At 44.7% G+C, this 19,888-nt stretch overlaps 1 protein-coding gene across 3 annotated transcripts in view; it reads left to right on the top strand.

Annotated features, from left to right (window-relative positions):
• Positions 1 to 19,888, top strand: part of ttbk1a (tau tubulin kinase 1a) — a 41,986-nt gene that overhangs the window by 12,882 nt on the left and 9,216 nt on the right. For all 3 annotated transcript variants that reach the window (XM_074684630.1, XM_074684647.1, XM_074684638.1), the window contains 11 exons: positions 425 to 498; positions 623 to 763; positions 976 to 1,080; positions 6,272 to 6,337; positions 6,908 to 7,000; positions 7,095 to 7,220; positions 7,297 to 7,451; positions 7,652 to 7,862; positions 7,947 to 8,119; positions 8,719 to 9,059; positions 9,347 to 9,525. In XM_074684630.1, the coding sequence (XP_074540731.1) occupies positions 425 to 498; positions 623 to 763; positions 976 to 1,080; positions 6,272 to 6,337; positions 6,908 to 7,000; positions 7,095 to 7,220; positions 7,297 to 7,451; positions 7,652 to 7,862; positions 7,947 to 8,119; positions 8,719 to 9,059; positions 9,347 to 9,525 (1,664 nt within the window). The remainder of the gene's footprint in view (positions 1 to 424; positions 499 to 622; positions 764 to 975; positions 1,081 to 6,271; positions 6,338 to 6,907; positions 7,001 to 7,094; positions 7,221 to 7,296; positions 7,452 to 7,651; positions 7,863 to 7,946; positions 8,120 to 8,718; positions 9,060 to 9,346; positions 9,526 to 19,888) is intronic.

The raw sequence follows: 19,888 nt of genomic DNA on the forward strand, positions 1-19,888 counted from the left end.
CTTTTAATCCAGGTTTAATCCCAAATTATAATCCAGACTGAGCTAAACTTTAAAATCTGTATACCCGGGTCTGGATCTAATCCTGATTTACACCTCGATTTGAACCTGAATGAATTCCACAAGAAAATGTGTCTTTATGCCATGTTACCCTGACTTAATCCCTGATTTAATCCTGATTTAATCCCACTTGTAACCCTGACATAATCCCTAATTTCATTTCAACCAAGCTCTGCCTTCTCACTGGATTGAAACTGTTTTCTTTTACCTTAAATCCCATCATATTTCTGTCTTCAAACCTCACCACATGTGGCATCCAGACCTGACTGTCTTTGACCCTGATCCTGAATTAAAACCTTCATAATTCAGATTAAATAATTCTAATTTAATCCCAGTTTGTCATTAAAAGTCTTCATGTTCTCCTCAGGTAAAAACCACGTCTGTAAGTTTATTGGCTGCGGGAGAAACGACAAATTCAACTACGTGGTCATGCAGCTTCAGGTGAGTCAGAGAGATGGAGAGGCTTTTATTTTGAAAGGACAAGAAGAACAAGAAGGACAGTTGGGGGAGGAGGAAAAACTTCAGACAGGAAGTGAGGTCACATCAGAAGTTTGTGTCCCTGCAGGGTCGTAACCTGGCCGACCTGCGGAGGAGCCAGCCCAGGGGAACCTTCACCATGAGCACCACGCTGCGGCTCGGGAAGCAGATCCTGGAGTCCATCGAGGCCATCCACTCTGTGGGCTTCCTGCACCGCGACATCAAACCGGTACGGCTCCGCCCACCAAGCCTCAGCCCGGGTCCTGGGAGGTTTTCTCCTGTAGGATCTCCGGGGTTACTATTGGTTCCTAAGGAGCTTTAAAACCAGACTTAGTCGCTCATTTAAAAAGAAAACCTTAAGGCCCTGCAGTCCCACAGATTACCTCTAGGGGGACAAATCGCCGTGTTGGAGATGTAACTCTGTGCTTTCTCCTCCTGCAGTCCAACTTTGCGATGGGCCGACTTCCTTCCACGTACAGGAAGTGCTACATGCTGGACTTTGGTCTGGCACGTCAGTACACCAACACCACGGGAGAGGTCCGACCGGTAAGAAACTTTATCGACAACATCAAACAGACAAACAGACAAAACAGCTGATGGTCGTAACAGAAGGATTAAATCAAACCGTCCTGTTTGTTTCAGTGTGGTTTGGTTTTGTTGGTCACAGCCATAGACTGTGAAAGAAATGGACGTCCGCTTGCTGGGCTAGTGAGGTCTCCACAAAAACTGCTCCCCCTGGTGGCTGGCTGCAGTATAGGTCATAAAATCCGGCTTTCCAGTCATTCCAGATGGGCTGTGGTCAAACTTTAAAAAATTATTACACCTGGTAGAAATGTTTCTCACGACTGATTGTTGGGGTGATTTGAAGATATCATTTGGCTGTCTTGTATCCAAGTCCTCTTTTTTCTGAAAAGTTTCGTTTTCATTAGTTATACGAGGTGAAAAATAAGGTTTTATGTCACGTTTAACGATGATTGACAGCTGACGTTCTTGTGTATTTTTTTCGGGGATTGTAAAATATGTCGGGCGGTAGAGTCAGGAAGTGATTAGACTCTCCAAAGAAAAAAATAATACTATTTTTGTCACCCAGCTCCACTCAGATTCTCCCAGAATCCCTCACAGTCTCTACTGCGCAGACTCTGAGCCACGCTGTCCACCCTATATACAGTCTATGGTCACAGCGAATGATCAGTATGAATGTCTGACACGACCTCACAGGAGTTTCAAAGCAGCGTAATTTGTAAGAAAAGAAGAAATAAAAGTTTAATCCTGTTAAGTTTTTATGCTCCTGATTTATTTTTAGCCTAAAAACAATCTTGATGCTAACCAGAGTGTGTTGTGGTATCTTTATTTTTGTCCCTCTCAGCCCTCCATACCAGCTCTTCTGTTTTCTGTGAGCTGCTCCTCAAACCCCCGAGTTATAAGAAGCTTTAAAATTAACGTGTCAGACAGACGGGGTGTGTTTGCTGCAATGCAGCACCAGTTCAGTGGATCACTCCCCAACCGCGCGTGTGTGTGTGTGTTAGTCAGTGTGTGTGTGTGTAAGTCAGTGTGTGTGCGTGTGTGGTTCAGGGATCAATAGGTCTGATCAGACACTCTGGGTCCTGATGATGTTAGACCAGGTCCAGGGTGCTGACTCTGCCTGAGGGGGTTTCTCAGTCTGAGGTCTAGGACGGATCCAGGTGTTGTGATTGGTCCACGGGAATCATCAGGTCTGCTGGTCTTTGTAGTCTCTCCCTCTCTGAGTTATTTTTAGATCTGTGAGGACGTGAGCTGCTCCTCGTTCAGTCTGCTCCTCCTCATCCTCACGCGTTTTTCTGTCTCCTCTCCTCCATCTTTCACCTCCTCACTCCTTTTTTTCTACATCCTTCTGTTCATCTTTTCTCATTTCCTCCTTTTTTTCTCCTCATCATAGTTTAACATTTTTCCTTCCCTCCTTCTTTTTCCTCATTTCTTCACCCTCTCCTCCTTTTTTGTCTTCTCTTCCTTTGTTTCCTCTCTTCATCCCTCTTTTGTTTTCATATCCTCCCTTCCCTTCCTTTTCTACTCTCTTTCCTATCCTACCACCCTCCTCATCCATCCTTTTTCTCATTTCTTAACCCTATATCTGTCACCTCCTCAATCCTCTGTTTCCTATCCTCCTCTTCTACTTCTTTAGCATCTTGCTCTTTTCCTCCTTCACCTCTTCCTCCATCCTTACCTCCTCTGACCTTACCTCACCTCCTCTTTCTCCTCTTCCTCCTCCTCCTCCTCTTCCTCCTCTCCTTCCTGCAGTCTTGTTTCTGTTGCAGTGAGATGAATATTTGATGCTCCTGTATGCGACAGTGGGCGGGAGACCCCCCCCCCTCCCCCCAGCTGAGTCAGCTTCTGTCCAATCAGCTGACAGACTCACCTCTCTCCTCTTCCTCTCTCTTCATCCCTCCATCACAGCTCTTTCTAAGTGACATCATGTGACCAAACAGGAAGTGCTCCCTAATGTTCGATGGTGTGTGTGTGTGTGTTTGTGTGTGTGTGTGTGTATGTGTGTGTGTGTGTGTGTGTGTTAGCTGTTAGCATGTTAGCTGCTGATGAATAAATCATGTGGATGGAGTTAAGAGGAACCCAGCGGGTCGATCTCTGCTCCACTTTAATGCTTCACATCACCAAGCTCTGTCTCTCCACAGATATCAGGTGTTTGGATTATAATCTGTGTTATAACCTGATGACATCAGAGCGCTGTGACATCACCAGCCCCGCTCTGACCGCTGCTGCTTCTTTTTTTTCTCTGTTCACTGTTTGAGTTTCATCGTTTTACGTTCCAGTCTTGTCTTTGTTTTTCTTACAGTTCCTTTGGACTTATGATTTTGACGTGCATGCCTCCCGTTTCTCCATCATCTCCATGGTTACCCAGGGATGTGAGTGGTTCCTATAGCAACAGAGGGGTCACAGACGCAACACCAGCCACCCGCTCAAGTGTAGTTAGTCACCGCCAAAGAGATCAGAGACAGAGACTCTGACGTCAAACAACTTTAGGAAAACATGAAGCTGGAAAAACACTTTTTATAAATCCTCTGGCTGGAGACAGCCTCGAGTGGACATTCAGGGAACTGCAGGTTATAGCTTTTCTTTAGTTTTAACCTAGGAAGTTAGCGTTACATCATTTTATGACTTTCTGTCTGATCTGGTTCAGTTTAACCCCGAGGAGACCAACTTTGAGAAATGTTAGCGATACATCGCTGCATCATCTGCGTACAAGCGCACTCAGGTTGTAAATCCATCTTTTTCATGTGTTTCAAAATAAAAGCATGAAGTTTTTGAACAGTTTAATCAGGCTGTAGAGGCTATGTGTCTGCTCTGTGACCCTCTGCTCATGTTTCTGTTTGTGTTTTTATTTTTTTTAATTTATCCTGAATTCAGCAGATTGTGTTACTGCAGCACGACACCACGTCACATTTCACAGGACTGATAAAGCAGAGGCGTTTTTATTTTCTATCATACTAAGACCATGTCTGTACCAGGTTACACATTCCTCATGTTCAAGGACCACGTTAGGGAACCAAGCTCCTCAAGGTGTCCGTAAGCCGCGGTAATAAATGAAGTGTCACCGCCTCTGGAGCATGTAATACATCACTCCTCTGTCAGACGATATGCTCGGGTCCAAAGGGTGAAGGCCGCTCAGATGGTTTCACGCTCACAGAGCCATCTCTTTGGGAATTAGACACTCCTCTGGGAGGAAGTCAGAGAATAGGTTACTGCTCCCCCCACAGGAGACAAGAGGTCACTACAACCCTACAGGAGTCTGAATGCTCTATTTGGTAACTCTTTCTTTCAGTGATTTGGCGTCACGAAGTGTGGTCAAAAATACGTCTAATGTTTCTGCAAATTCTGCTTCTAACCAGGGAAAATAGTCTCCATAAGGGGGCGATATGAAGAAAATATGTCAGGATGTTTTTTTGGCTGGATCAGGATTTGGATTTTATCAAGATTTTTTTTCATATTCAGACTTTTTTGACTAGAGCCCGACCAATATGGGATTTTTGGGGCTCATGCCAATACTGATACTGGGGGCAAAAAAAGGCCAATATCCAATATATTGGCTGAATTATATAAGAAATTCATTGATATACACAGGATAAATACTGTATATGAACACAAATTATTACCAGCTATTGAAAAGTTCCATCCTCCATTTAATGCATGGGTCTAAACTAAACTTTCAAGTAACAATGTAGCTGCTTTCAAAACATGCTACATTAAAACATTTTCAATAATTATTGCAATGAAGACAATAGCTTGTGAATTTACAAGCCCAGGTTAATCCTGCATGGCATCATGAAGTGAGACACTGTGTAGTAGCCTTATATAAATGGTGGACATGGGGAGTAACAGTTGCATAATTCATAAATTGTGTTTCACGAAGATGCAACTTGCACGACGTTAAAACCCTGTATTATAGTCTTATATCAGATAATGGTGGACGTGTGAATTTACTCTTACATACATCTTTGTCTGTTTCATAAAAGTGCAACTTACACTTTGTTAAACATTGTTACACACGCTTTCAAACTTACGTGAAAAAACCTTGAATGCTTTCCATGGCATGTCTTAACAGTGTGTTCTGGTCATGGAGCACTAAAGTGTAGAGTTACATTGTTTTGCTAAGTCACAGCTTACCATGGAGTAAATCAAATTGTTGTCGTCCTCTTCTGTAGCTGACTGAGTGTGTGTGTGGGGGGGGGGGGGCACTTGGGCAGTGTGAAGCCCAACACACAGACACACAGGAGCAGGAGCGACAGGAGCAGGAGCGACAGAATCTCTGCAGAAGTTTTAATAATCGGCTACATTTTGGCCAATGTTGATTAATCGGGACAGGCTATAATCGGCCTGATTAATCAGCCCCCTGATTAATCGGCCCAATTAATCGGCCCAATTAATCGGCCCGATTAATCGTCCCGCTGATTAATCGGCCTCCTGATTAATCGGCCTCCTGATTAATCAGCTCAATTAATCAGCCCGCTGATTAATCGGCCCACTGATTAATCGGTCGGGCTCTGGTTTTGACCTCAAAAAACATTTTCAGACCCCTTTCTACAGTCTACCCCACAATAAACCCAACAAAGCAGTCAGGAGGAATACAGGTATGTCTGACACCCCAACAGAGGGGGCAGCAAAAAGTGGGACAGTACAAGTTGGTAGTTTATGGATCTGTCTCAGGATTAGTCGATAGAAACCCAACAAAACACACGCCGTACCAAGACGAACCAAACTGAATGGGACTTTTTAGACCCAAATATTTCTGATGCAACATCTAGTTCTTGGCACTACTTAGTTCCGGTTTCAGTTTCAAGACCTGACCCTTGTCTCTTAGAGTTTCTGAACATGAGGAACATGTAACTGGGTGGAGAGATCGTCCTTCCTCTCGGAAAACCAAGGTCACAATCATACCTGAAGGGTTAAAGGCCTTATCATGACGCTGAAACACCTGGATGTCCGCCATCACGGCCTCCTCAGTGGGAAGGTGTCACACTGCAAAACATCCAAACTGAGCCAGTGTTTTTGTCTACTGAAATAAAACATTTTAGGTGAATGTGGAACAGATTAAGTCTGATCAAACGATTTGTACTTTAGATTAGATAAAAACACAGAGTCTACCTCAGGTCATGTTTCTGAGCAGCCGTGTGTGGTTCAGGGGTGAACTGTGGTCTGAATGCTCTGACGCTTGTGTTTGTGACTAACTTATGGTCCTCTTTGTGTCCAGCCGAGGACTGTGGCAGGTTTCAGAGGGACGGTCCGGTACGCTTCAGTCAACGCCCATAAAAACAAGGTCAGAGCTCTTCCTCTTCATTAAGCTCATTAATGTCAAATGTTCAGGACATTAAGCATCCTTCTGTTCCTGTGATCATGGTCTCAGAGTCTGTTGTTGTGTCTTAGCTGTAGTTCAGCCTCCCTCCACTAGCTGTAGCTGTGGCTTGGTTAAATACTGGCTGCCTAAATGCTCTGAGGCTAGACTACCTGGATGTAAACAGTCACAGATATCATCAGGCACTAGGATGCTAACCTTCTAGCTATTCTAATGTTAGCCTCACTGTTAGCCATGATTACTCCTGTTTAACATGTTAGCAGGATCTCAAATTCATGTTTGAGAACTAAATTGGACTTTCTGTCAAAGCCATAACATGGCATCACTGCAGAGCCCTTAATGTAAGTTTGCAGGGGGCGCTGTGGAGCTTTAGAGTTGCTTAACCTCAGAGCAAAGCCATAAAGCATCGAACTTTTCCTCACTTCTTAAGGTCCAGTGCCTGGAGCGTGTCGAAGCGGTTTTATAAACGGCTCACTTAGCAAAAAGATTTGTATCATGTCAGTGTTAAAAAAGTGTTTTTGTCTCGTTCAACAGGAAATGGGTCGCCATGATGACCTGTGGTCGTTGTTTTACATGTTGGTCGAGTTTGCTGTTGGACAGTTGCCATGGAGAAAGATCAAAGACAAGGTGAGACCCCCTGACCCCTTACGGTCTCTTCCAGCTCAGAGTTTGGGTCCAGCACCTTGGATGGTTCATGAACTCCTCTTGTTGGTCTCTGCAGGAACAAGTGGGTCAGATTAAAGAGCGATACGACCATCGGATGCTGCTCAAACACATGCCTTCAGAGTTTAATATCTTCCTGGACCACGTTCTGGCCCTGGACTACTACACCAAACCAGACTACCAGGTACACAGCGTTAGTTTGGTCTTCAGGGTTCAGATCTGGACTTCATGTTCAAGAGGTCGTCTCGTCTCTTTTCCAGCTGCTCATGTCGGTGTTTGAGAACAGCATGAAGGAACGAATCATCACCGAGAACGAGCCTTTTGATTGGGAGAAGGGAGGAAGTGATGTCACACTGTCGACCAGTGCCTCCACGCAACCACAGCACAACACCCGACCCACCGCCGCCATGGTGGGGTGAGTAAAAACCCGTCAGCAACCACACGCCTCTGAAACCCTGCTGAACTGATACGTAAGGGTTAGCTTAGCTCACAGTCCGTGTCCTCTGTAAATCCGGTCTTTGCTAGTTCCAAAGATCCAGGAAGGAGACCGTCACATTGTTTAATATGTTGTCCTGAAAGACGAGTGACTGAGTCTCCAACGTCCTCTGTCCACAGAGCCATCGTGACGCCTGTACCCGGAGATCTTCAGCGGGAGAACACTGACGATGTCCTGGTGGACGAACATCTCAGTGATCAGGAGAACGCCCCACCTGCTCCACCCCCACGACCGCCCGGGGAGTCGAGTGCCCAGCACGCCGGGGAGACGGGAGAGGCCTGGGAGGACACAGATGTCAACCGCAACAGACTCAGGATCAGCCTGAACAAGGTCAGAACCTTTTATCAAGACGTCCTTTGTTTTTCTGGTCCGCTGGCATCTGTCGGGCTTCACACATCACTTCTTGTCTCTTAGGGGGCTCAGGAGGAAGAGTCAGGTCGGGGTGCGTGTCCAGTGTCCCCGGTCCGAGGTGGAGGTGCTGATTCCCCAACAGGTCAGGGTAGATCGCTACGGTACCACCGGGTCAACAGCCCAGAGTCTGATCGTCTGTCTGCAGCTGAGGGCCGAGCTGACGGCTACGGACAGAGGTGACGTGAAATAAACAAACAGTTTTTGTTTGACTTTAAACCTTATCGGAAAGAATCTATGGCTCAGACTTGGACCTAAACTTAAAGAGCTGACTTGAGACATCCTTTCACAACAACCAACTTGTAGCTCAAGTTAGACCTTTCCTCATAGACTTGGACCGTCTTGGGTCTTTCCTCAAGGATTACCAAGAAACGTCTTGCTGCTGACCTTCGACTTGCTCTTATTTCTTTGAGACGTCACTTGAGACTTCCTTTGGACTTGACTTGGACTTGCCTCTAAAGACTTGTTTTGGTCTTGCCTTGACTGACATGATAGACTCTTGTCTTCACTGAACTAACTTGGACTGTGCCTTATGGATGCTTGTTTTGAAGACTTGTAGCTGATCCTAAAATTATTATAAAATGACTACAACTTGGTCCTGAATGACTTGGTGGCTGACTTGGACTTTATTTGGTGTTGGTTTGAGACTTCAGACTTGATTTGGAATTGACTGGAACTCTACCTCAAGGACTTGGTTCCTGAATTTTAACCAACTCCCAGTCAAATCCAAGCCCCCAGTGTCTCCTGGTCTCTAAACATGCTTCTATGTGTCCCACAGGTCCAGAATGGACATCCTCGGGTCTCCGTCTCGACACGTTTACTCCTCCCAGCCCGCCCAGATGCTGTCTGTGGACCCTGGCTGCCGGGGCGACCGTCAAGCCAGCGGCCGTCAGGAGGTGTCGGTGGCATCGGTGGACCAGGAGGCGCACAGCAACGCCTTCATCCGCTCCGTCCCGCTGGCCGAGGAGGAGGACTTTGATAGCAAAGAATGGGTGATCATCGACAAAGAGGCAGAGCTACGAGACTTCCAGCCGACGACATCAGGAACCACTGACGAGGAGCCCGAGGAGCTCCGGCCCTTGGAGGAGCAGGAGGAGAGGAGGAGGCTCAGGGCGGGAGGTGAGAACATGGAAGTTTTCAGGAGTTTGGGTCACACATGGTCGATTTCCTGTTTTACTCGTAGTGTTACAAACCTGTTTTCACGGAGATTGTACGCAAATGTTAGCCGCTAATGTTAGCTGCTAATGTTAGCTGATCCCAACATGGTGTCAGTCTAGTAGCAGCAGATTAAAGATTGTATTCAGAATTCGCCAGTTTCATGCTGTCTGTTAGTAGAGTTTAGCAGCGTCTCATCCTTCACCACCGAGCTCGTCCCAAACACCGTTTAACGTTTTCATTTCCTGCAGGGGAGCTGGTGGTCCGTCCAAAGACCCACACCAGGGAGAGCAGCCGAGGGATGCTAACGCTAACAGAGGAGGAGGCGTCCAGGAGGAGCGGTGGGAGCCCAGCCCAGTCACCGTGTCACTCATTGCCGTCGGGACGCCCCCGCCGGAGAGAGTCGGAGCCCATTGGACCTCAGAGACCGGTAAGAGACCCAGCCAGCCAATCAGAGGAGAGCTCAGCTCTCTGGCATTGGTGGACAGGTGAGGAGGTGGATGGCTGCTGTGCAGGGACTCTGCCACAGGGAGGCGCTATGCTGCAGCTGCTCTGCCTCATTAACCTGTCCGTCAACATGAAGCTTGTAGGACGAGTCCAGCACGATCCTCGGTCTGCTCCTCAGTTTCTCAGTCCTCCTCTTGGGTCCATCAGGTCCTGAAGGCTTTACCTCACCTCTGAGTGCAAGTTAAGCTTCATGTGTCGTCCAGCAGGATAAAAACAGACGGGAGGTCTGATTTTAGTTATTCTATTTAGAGAAGATGGGAAAGGGGTTTAGTTGTAAGCCTTCAAACCATGGGAAGACTAGCTTCATGGGATGGGGACCAAGTGGATCTGTCATTTTTACTTTGAGTATCGGCGTTTAAGATGTGCTGGTGTTGGTCTTTAGGGCTGTTTGTAATCATATTTGGATGAATAGGATCTTGGGGCTGGCAAACTTCATGTTAGTGACCTGTGCTATCTAGACTCCCCCCCTCATCCCAGTCTATGAAGCTCTAAATGGAACTTTGATTTATTAAATGGCCGTCGTACTTGATTAAAAAGGCCTGAAACTAGACATGAGACTGTAAACTCATTCAGAAAATGTTTAGTGAAGGACTGAATCAGAAGGAGGAAGAAAATTCTCCAAAGACTGACATTTAAAAGGAGTCGCCCCCTGCTGGATGTTGGAGAGAATGGCTTTAATCTTTTTTTATCGTTGTTTTTTTGTGGGAGGGTGATAATGAGCAGCTCACAGTGACTCCTGCTGGACTGGTCCTTAAAAAACGCCACACTAATGGCGTGATGTCGCTCTACGGCAGCAGCGTTTTAAAGCTGTACGTCTGTCACAGGCAGTCGGTTTGTTCAACCAGCAGCAGCTGAAAAAATAAAACAACTGGGTTAGGACTCAGGATCAGGTTCAGTCTGAAGAAACTTTAAATATCCTGCTTCACTGACACTTTAAAACACATCAGCGTACACCGTCTTTAGATGTATCTCCTTATATGCAGATGATATCGAGGTGTTCTGTCCACATTTACAGAAAAGTCTTTATTGTCTGAGAAACTCCTGTCGTTTTTGTCTGAACTAGATTAATTCATTTAAAATTCGGTATTAGCATGATTCACATATTAGCTATTAGCCTGCTGTGAAACCCAGAACTATGATAGAACCAGGGATCTTAGAAAGAGCACAGACTTCTTTAAGTCAAAACACAAAGACTTCTCCGAGATTTTAATATTAAACATGGAAAAAGTTTCACATTATGAAGCTAACGTTCTCTGAACAGCTTGATAAAAAAAAAAGTTAGTGAGCTAAGTGAGATCCATGCAAGGTTTGTCCAAGTAGTGACATCACTGATTCACTGATGGCTGAATCAGAGGTTTGGAGTTCCGGAATGTTGAGTAGAATCATAGAACGTTGAGTTCCGTAGTGCCCTTGACGTTTCTTAAAGAGACAGTAGCTGAACTGAGTGTTTCACAGACATCAGTGTGAGATGAATAAAGAGTGTTTGAGCTGTAGATCATGTTTAGATGATTAGAATAATAAGCTGAATTCTTTCCATCCTGACACTGTTGCTGGTTCGATTCCTCCTCGACTGCCCGTGACACAAAAACAGTTTCCTCTATTCGGCCGTTTGAACGCTGCTGTCGTCTTTTTCTTATCATTGAAGCAAAGTTGAATATTTTTCCATCTCTTTGCTTTTGTTCATGACTTTTTCTTTGGACCATTGTTTTATTCTGAAGGAATGAATGAGAAAAGGCAGCTACTTCCTTCCTGTACCTCCTGACCTGTAGCCTAAATGTTTTTTATTCCTCTGTCGAGATGTTGATGATGTTTTCATGCTGCTGTGCTTTCACATGGACAGTCCAGGTGTCACAACCTGGTTTTACACTCAACACTCTCTCACACAATCACACACACACACACAGATAACACACATGGGTTTGGTCGCAAAGTAAACTGAAGTGTGTATTTTTCATGCAAACATGTAGCGTGGAAGAAAGTCATACTGTGGAGGTGTTTGAGGTCATTTCTGTTCTTATTCACCCTTTAATGTCATAACATATCTGATACATGAGTCTCCAAATCGACATGATAAATAGTTTACCCTTCTGTTGGGCTGTCAGAGTACACTGTGTTGCATTGCATCATGCTAGCTCGCGCGGCTATCAGCTTCCGGCCAACAGGATCAGGCTTTACCACTCCTACCCGTACCAAACTGTACTGATCTATACCGGACCACTTGGTGGAAACAGGCTTTTGTTTGTTGGGGAGATCTCCTGATCAGTGGCGTTGTTCAGGTCAAACTTACAGACGATTTGCTGCCTCTTTTGGTCAATGAAGAGATTTTAAAGTTGTTTTACTGGAAATAACAAACAGGTTTGATCATGTAAACACTCGCTAATGGTGGTATCTATTTAATTAGCATAATATACTCTTACCAGGTGATGTGTTGTATTTCAAACCATGGTTTCTTTAACCAACTTAACCACGTTGTTTTAGACTAAACTGCAAAAGAAAATAGCATTCTTGGCTCATACCCACTGCACAAATAAAATGTTCAAAGGACCTCTGACTTTGGTCTCCTGAGCGTCCATTTATGACGTTCACAGATCCTTCGTATTAGCCCACTTAACGTTAGATGTACGTTGGACGTACAGATCATGCCCTAACCGCATCGGTTGATCTAAGACCTGTTCTGGAAGTCTACACAATGTTCAAATTAGGTCTGTTAATAGGAAAATTAAGCACTACAGGATAACACATCTCCATTTTAGAATGGGAAACAGGAAATGGAAACAAAGAAAGTATTACTTTGATGGACGTTAAGTAAACGTCATCTGGAGGAACAGTCTGCGCCTTCAGGAGACCAAAGTTAGACGTTCAAAGTTGACGTCCTTGCGTTTCTTTGCTCAGTGGGCTCACCCACCCACCCCTGCTTTGACGTCTACTTCCCGCCAAAATGCTGACATTCAAAGGTTGAACTGCATATTGGCGTCCAAGTGGGGTCATGGTTAGACGTCCAAATAGAGGACCTCATTTGAACGTTGTGTAGACGTCCAGAATTGGTCTTGAACCAACAGATGCGATATAGACTCAATCTGCACGTCCATCAGACGTCTGTTTGGTGGGTAGTTTGATAACAAAGGTTTAAATTAACCAAGTCATTAGTAATGTGAACACGTGCTGTGTTCAGACTGTGACGAATAAAGAGAAGCAAAAACAAAGCAGGTCATGACAAACTACACACACAAAACGAGACATCTAAAGCTTAATAATAACAATTACAAATTATAAACAAGAAAAAAAAACAAATGCGTTTTGTTTATTTAAAGCACCTGAAATACTTAGTGCACCCCCTAGAGAAGTGTTTCTCAAATTTTTTCAGACCAAGGACCACTTGTCCCCCCAGAAAATCTTGCGGACCACCACGAGCTAAACAGCCCCAGAACAACACCTCAGAGAACAAACTGAATTAATAAAAACTCCAATCATACATGTACAACTTGCTAGGGCTGCAACTAACAATTATTTTCAAAATTAGGTTAATACTCTAGTTATTTTTACGATTAAAATTATACATTTTATTTCTTCAATTCCCTTTAATCAGAACAAGTATTTTTCCTAATGACAGTGACTGGAGTAATAAAAGTGCACTTATTCCTTCCAAGTTTGGTATTTTTATCAAATTATTTTTTATTTTTTATTTTTTATTTTTTTTTTTTTAGAACGAGAAAGAAAACGGACCTGGAAAACTGAGTAAAACTACATTACTGAAATATTATTCCATAATACCTAAAAATTCCAGCATTTAAATACTGAAGTACTTACATTAAACTAAATTACCCAACGCTTTTATGAACCAATTTTTGTCGATTCTATCAATTTGTGTAGCAACCGAACAACTCCCACCCCCACCCCCTTTTTTTTCTCCAACGTTCCATAAAAAAAAAACAAAAAAAAAACAAAACACAATTTGCAGACCACTAGGGGGCACTGGCGAACCACAATCTGAGAAACACTGCCCTAGAGGCTGCAGAGTGTATGACAGGTATGAAACAATCACCTGTGACGTTGAGCCCTGACATCAAAAATTTTACTTTTCTGTTTGTGTGTTTCTTTCTCATATTTTCGTATATACATGTTTTCCTAATGGTGGCGCCGGTGAGCGTTTGGACTCCTTGATGTGAATCTGCACAGCTGACCTGTCTCCTCTGGGGTGGGGGGGTCATGGCGTGCTGGTTCGGTTTGCGTTCAGTTCCACATGTTTGTGACCATTTGATTTCCTCATGCACTCATTTTTTTTTTTTTTTAACTCCACGTCACGTCAGGTGTGCTCCTCCTCCTCCTCCGTTGTTGGCGGCTGCTGTTTTTTCGAGGCTGGATGTTTGCACAGAAACACGTCTGTTAGTCGTATTTTAGCTTCCTTTTATTTTCCGATAGCGAGCTCTGCACCACGCCAGCCAGCCATCGAGGATGCCATTCTCTTTTTTTACTCCTCTCCAATTCTCCCCCCTCCCTCCACATAACTACTGACGCCTTTGCCCCCCAACCTATGGCTTTAAAAGTACACAGTATGTCGAGTTTGACTCACCTGAGGAGACAGAGACAGAGCGAGGGTGCCATTGGGACAACAAAGAAGAAATAAAGTGATGTTTCGGGGTAAGCACAGTTTAGGAATAGTCCTTTACCTCTGTTCTCTCACTCAGTTTCTGTTCCTCCTCCTCTTTTTTCCCTCTGTTCGCTCATTTTTCCTCCTTTTTTTTCCTCCGTTGTGTGTCTGTGTTCTGTGTGCCTGATGACTCCATCTCTCTTTTGTGTTCCCCGTTTCTTTTTGCATCTCCAGTGCTCATCTCTCCCTGAGAAGTGTGCAGGCTCAGACTGTTGTAGCCTAGTGTCAGACAGTGTGTGCAGTGTTGTGCTGGTGCCTCTGTGTCCTCTCTTAGTGCTTCTCTGTGGGGGTCTTAGAGGGGTGCTAGTCTGACCAATCCGGCGACCCCACAAGCTAACATCATGTCCTGTGTAGACTTTTCTAGCTACTAGCATGTCATAGCCGTAAACTCTATGCTTCTCTCTCAGGCTCCTCCCCTCAAAGCCTTTGACCAATCAGCTGCTTTAGATGAGCGAGAGCACCAATCAGCTCTCTCCTGTCTAACGCCTGGTCAGCGAGGGGGAGGGGCAGGAAGTCAAATCAGAGTGTTTGACGTAGCTGTAGGAGAAAATTATAAATACATGATTTTTCTGGTGTTCCGCTTGTTAACCCCGCCCCTCCTTCTCTCTGATTGGTCTGTTTGCAGTTGGAAGAGGAGAGGCACCACCCGCGGCCCAATCAGCTGAGGAGGCTGGCCTCCTACGTCTTCTCCTCCTCCACCCTGGAGACGGAGCAGTATCCGCACGGAGGGAGCAGCTTCATCCAGAGGAGCCGCTCGGCCGAGAGCAGCCCCGCCCACGTCAATGCCGCCACCGCCTCGGTGCGACGGCGACACGCCGGCACCCTGCCGACGCCCGGCAGCCCGCGGAGCAGACATTCAGTGCTGAACGTGTCGAGGACACAGCTGCAGCAGATGTTAGCCAAGCTCATGAACAAGAACAGCAGCTGAGAGACAACACACACACACACACACACACACACACACACACACTCGTACAGTTATTTACACACATGTACACACACACACTAACAAACACACACACAATCTGGAGCTAGACGGTCAAAAAGAAGTGGGCGTAGCCAGCCTTAGTTTACGTTTTTAGCGTCTCATTTTGAAGACTCAGGCGCAAAGAGGGAGGAGCTAGAGGAGGGGGAGGGGCCAGAAATGTGAAAAGGCTTCTGTTGATTACTGCTCACTGGAAAACAAACAGACCATAATTAATTAAATGAACATCATGATGTACTGGAAAACCACACGTATATGGATATATTCCTGAACGCACATTTTTCTGTCCAATTGAGCCTCTCAACGACACGAACACGGCGATTTCACCGACGTAAACGGAGATTTTTAAAAACGGATAAAAAAGTGTAGAAATAAAAAAAATATCTGGTTGAGTGGATCCATGTAGCGGTGTTAAACGGAGCTGGTGTTGACACGATGACGTCAAGCGCCTAGCAACAAGTCACTGTAGCAATGGTTGCCAACGACAAGTTTGACTGCGCATGCTCATATCGTTCTTCTTCTATGGTTTTCACATTTCACTAACCTGCCACTTATCTGCCAGGTATGGCATTGCAGGCTTGAGAGGCGATCGTTTTCAGTTTGGCCTCATCATATGGACAGAGATATTTCTGTGGTGTGGACGGAGATTTTTTTTTTAAAACGAGGACAAAGATATCCGATCATAAAAATATCCATATACGTGTGGTTCAGGCCTGAAACTGCACCATGAGGAAAATATTCGCTAAGGTTAAAAATAACAGTTCAGAAAGAGCAACAATTTCAACTGATACACAATCATATCTGTCCTGACAAGGATGTCGCCCCCTGCTGGACAACACAATTAGAATGAGATCAAAGGAATAAAATGAGATCAGATGAGCCGAATGAGTTCAAAGAAACAGAATTAGATAAGAGGAACAGAATGAGATCAAAGAAATAGAATGAGATCAAAGAAACAGAATGAGATCAAAGGAATGGCATGAGTTAAGAGGAACGGAATGAGATCAATAGAATGAAATGAGATCAAAGGAATGAAATAAGATCAAAGTAATGAAATGAGATCAAAGGGATGAAATAAGATCAAAGTAATGAAATGAGATTAAAGGGATGAAATGAGATCAAAGGGATGAGATAAGATCCAAGGAATGAAATGAGATCAAAGGGATGAAATAAGATCACAGGAATAAAGTGAGATCAAAGACACAGGATGAGATCAGATGAATGGAATGAGTTTAGAGGAATAGAATGAGATTAAAGAACTAGAATGAGATTAAAAAACAGAATGAGATCAAAGAAACAGAATGAGATCAGAGAAACTGAATGAGATCAAAGAAACTGAAAGAGATTAAAGGATCTGAATGAGATAAAATGAATGAAATGAGAATTCAGCCATTGGGGGGTAGAGACTAAGGTAGTTTTGGGTTAAAAAGTCAGGCAGTTTTCCTGAGACTTCTAGAGACAATCAGACAGGGGAAGTTGCCCCCTGCTGGCTGCATCCACTTCTTAAATATAGTCTGTTTAATTTTCTTGAAACAGCCTTTTTTCTTTTTTTAAACCAGTTAGCTTCACCCCTCGTTTTGTTGAAGTGCCCTTTAATCAAACTAAATTTATCGACTGATTTCAGTCCAAAAAAAGGGCACTGTACCTTTATATTTGACCCTACAAACCCCCCCCAAAAGTTGCTAAATATCAGATGTTTCATATTAGTAGTTTTTTTGGAAACTCTGCACAGTTAAACACACACATGATTAGACAAACATATGAAACATACAACAAGCCATACAGCTAGCACACAGCTGGCTAACACACACTATCTCTGTCACACACACACACACACACTCACGTAGCTGTATGACTCGAGCAGAGGAACAGACAGAGAGGAGAAAAGCGCTGACAACAGGAAATAATTTCATGCAATAAACTCTGAAGCCTCTCTGCAAACCTTCTGTTGCACACGTCGCAGAGCGGGAGGCGACCTGGAGGAATAATGTGAAACTAAAGATTTCCTTCCATGAAGAGGAGGAGAGCAAACAGAGTGCGGCTGCTACAGACTGTTAAGCTTTACAGGATTCCTGCTTTTTTTTTATTTCTCTTCCCGCTGAAACGAAGGAGCGATCGTCCAGGAATGCAGGTCGTCCCGGCGATCAAGTTTTTTTGCACCGAGAACTTTGGAGTCTGCGTTTCCCCCGTCCACCAAGCAATACACTGTCACCGCTTCACAACTCGTCTTCACCGACACAAAACCAGTGACCCTGAACACCTCACTGATTCCTGACCCATTAAATGTTTGTGTGTGAAGAGAGGCGTGTGAGTTTTCTCTGTGAAAAGGTTTCTCTGAAGGTGTGAGCATCACTTTGATCTCTGCAAAAATAAGGAAAAACTGTGCTTGGGTTTTTGAGTACGGTGCCCCTGACACGACAAGAGTTTTGAAAAGAGTTACAAAACGAATTGAAAATTAAAAACAGCCCAGCGGCGTTTCACTGCATGAATTTAACACAATAACATTAGAAGAAATAAAAAAAAACAAATCTTTAAAAACAGAAACTAAACCTCATCCTCCTTTCGCTGAATTCTGTGCCCAATTTCTAAATGTACGTCCTTTTGACATTTGCGTTTTTAAGGCATTTAAATTAGACCATGTGTTTCTGGATCATTTTTTATTGATCATCTCAACAGGAGGTGGAGCTGTTATTGTGGAGGGAGCTGTTTAACATAAAGGCATCATGGGAAATGTCAGTTTGTTTTTCTTATTTGAGCAGCTGTGGTTCCTGATAACATGCAACAGGGTGAACGCTAATGCTAGAAATGGTACAAATTCTATATGCTCTACAAGAGGACGATGGCACATTTATTACAGGGCAGTTTGCGTTTTGCTAACAGCAGAACTGTTCCCGATGTGTTCAGACCAAAAATGGAGCAACGAGACAGACCTTTGGAGTATCTTTAAAGAGGGAGTATTGTGCTTTTCCAATCTTTATTTTGTCTTTACATGATTAGCAGCTCAAAACTTCACTATTTGTCTCCCCCTGGTGTTTCAGAAACCCTTATGTTAGCATCTTTTTGAGGGGCTGTTTACACAACGCAAGGGGTTTAAGGTGAAACACAAAGCTATTGTTTGTTATTTAAGTCGACCTGAACAGAAACTTTTAAATATGACCTCGAGTGGAAATTTCCTCAAAATGCTGTGGTCGCTGTTACCTTGCTAACAGCAAGGGTCGGTCATGCTCCGTTTTGCCGATGCCCACACAACGGTACAACAGTCGTTACGCTACCGTGTTGTGCTATTGCTGCTGCATCTGCTGACTGCCTTTCAACACTCGTTGCATCACTTTTGCAATTAGCAGCTACTTCGACTGAGAGCTTCTGGACAAGACAGTTGTGGCACCACCTACAGGCCTGGCATGCTTACAACAGCGTTTTCAATGCCTCCGTTCGTTTTCCGTGTATTTGCAGATTTTTTTCACTGCGATTTTTAGCACTGTGGGGTAAAATCAAGCGGCAACCTCCGGTCTGAGAATATGAGACAGTGCTGAAGTGCTAAAATCTGCTGTTTCTGGAAGTCACAAACACACCAAGCCAAAAAAAGCCATTGATCCTGTCACTAATGTGCAACTTCACTAATTTTACTATCAGCGCCCACTGTACGGGGGGTGAATTTTTTTCTAACTTGGCCGTTCAGAGGATATTAGGATCGCGAGCTCCCCCAATCAGAGGCACAGCTGAGGGTCACGTGACCGACAGGCGCCCTATGGCTGTAGGCAAAGCCTTTGCCACTACCAATATGGCCGCTATAGCCAATCTGCTTCAGACGGGTGACGTCGACGAGACTACGTCCATGTTTTATACAGTCTATGGGTGAAATGTCTGATTGGCCATCTCTCTGGAAGCCTGTGGATGGAGGGTCGCTATGGGCAGACCTTGGTGTTAAAGGCCCTGTCCCTTCAACCAGTTAGTCATGAACCAGTTAGGAAGCCCGTATCTGATAACCTCATAATTTCAGAAAGTCTTGTGAAGATCTGGTGCCATTTTTAGAGTTCAGAGATTTCTACAATGTATGAATGTGTAGCGTGTAGAGTTGCACCACTTTTGGTTTGAACACAGCTTGAGTTCAGGCCCCGTCACCGCCAAGCGGTTCGGCTCACTTCACCTTGGTACAGCAAGCATTCTGTGACTAAAACTGGGACAGGTCCCCGCGTTACAGACCCGTACCGTCCCACTTTTTGGTTCCCTTCTGTTGGGGTGCCAGACGAAACTGATCCAACCCTAGAGGGTGGAGCTAGAAACACTGCAGTCTGCTGATTGGTGGAAGAATTGTCGCTTCCTGTGCCACAGCAGCTGGAGACACACAGCCTTCTCTGAAACAAAGCTTGATTGCCATTGCCACTCGCAAAGAAGCCGAATTGCTGGATGTCTTCATCATTGCTCTTTGTTTACTGTGTCGCGTTTTTCTTCTTTGTTGGATTTATTAGTGGGGTACACAGTGTCATGCTGCTATGGCGTCACGCTATTACGTAACTGACCCAGTTACTGGCATCTGACATTCACGCTGCCAACCAAGAAGGGTCCAGTTGGCTGTGGAAACGCAAACAGGATCAGGCTTTACTGCTACAACCCGTACCAAACTGGACTGATCTAAACTGGACCACCACTTGG

This window comes from Halichoeres trimaculatus, unplaced genomic scaffold, assembly GCF_033239565.1.
Source record: "Halichoeres trimaculatus isolate MK-OKI-2021-1 unplaced genomic scaffold, fHalTri1.1 fHalTri1_scaffold_2, whole genome shotgun sequence".
NCBI classification, from domain to species: domain Eukaryota; kingdom Metazoa; phylum Chordata; class Actinopteri; order Labriformes; family Labridae; genus Halichoeres; species Halichoeres trimaculatus.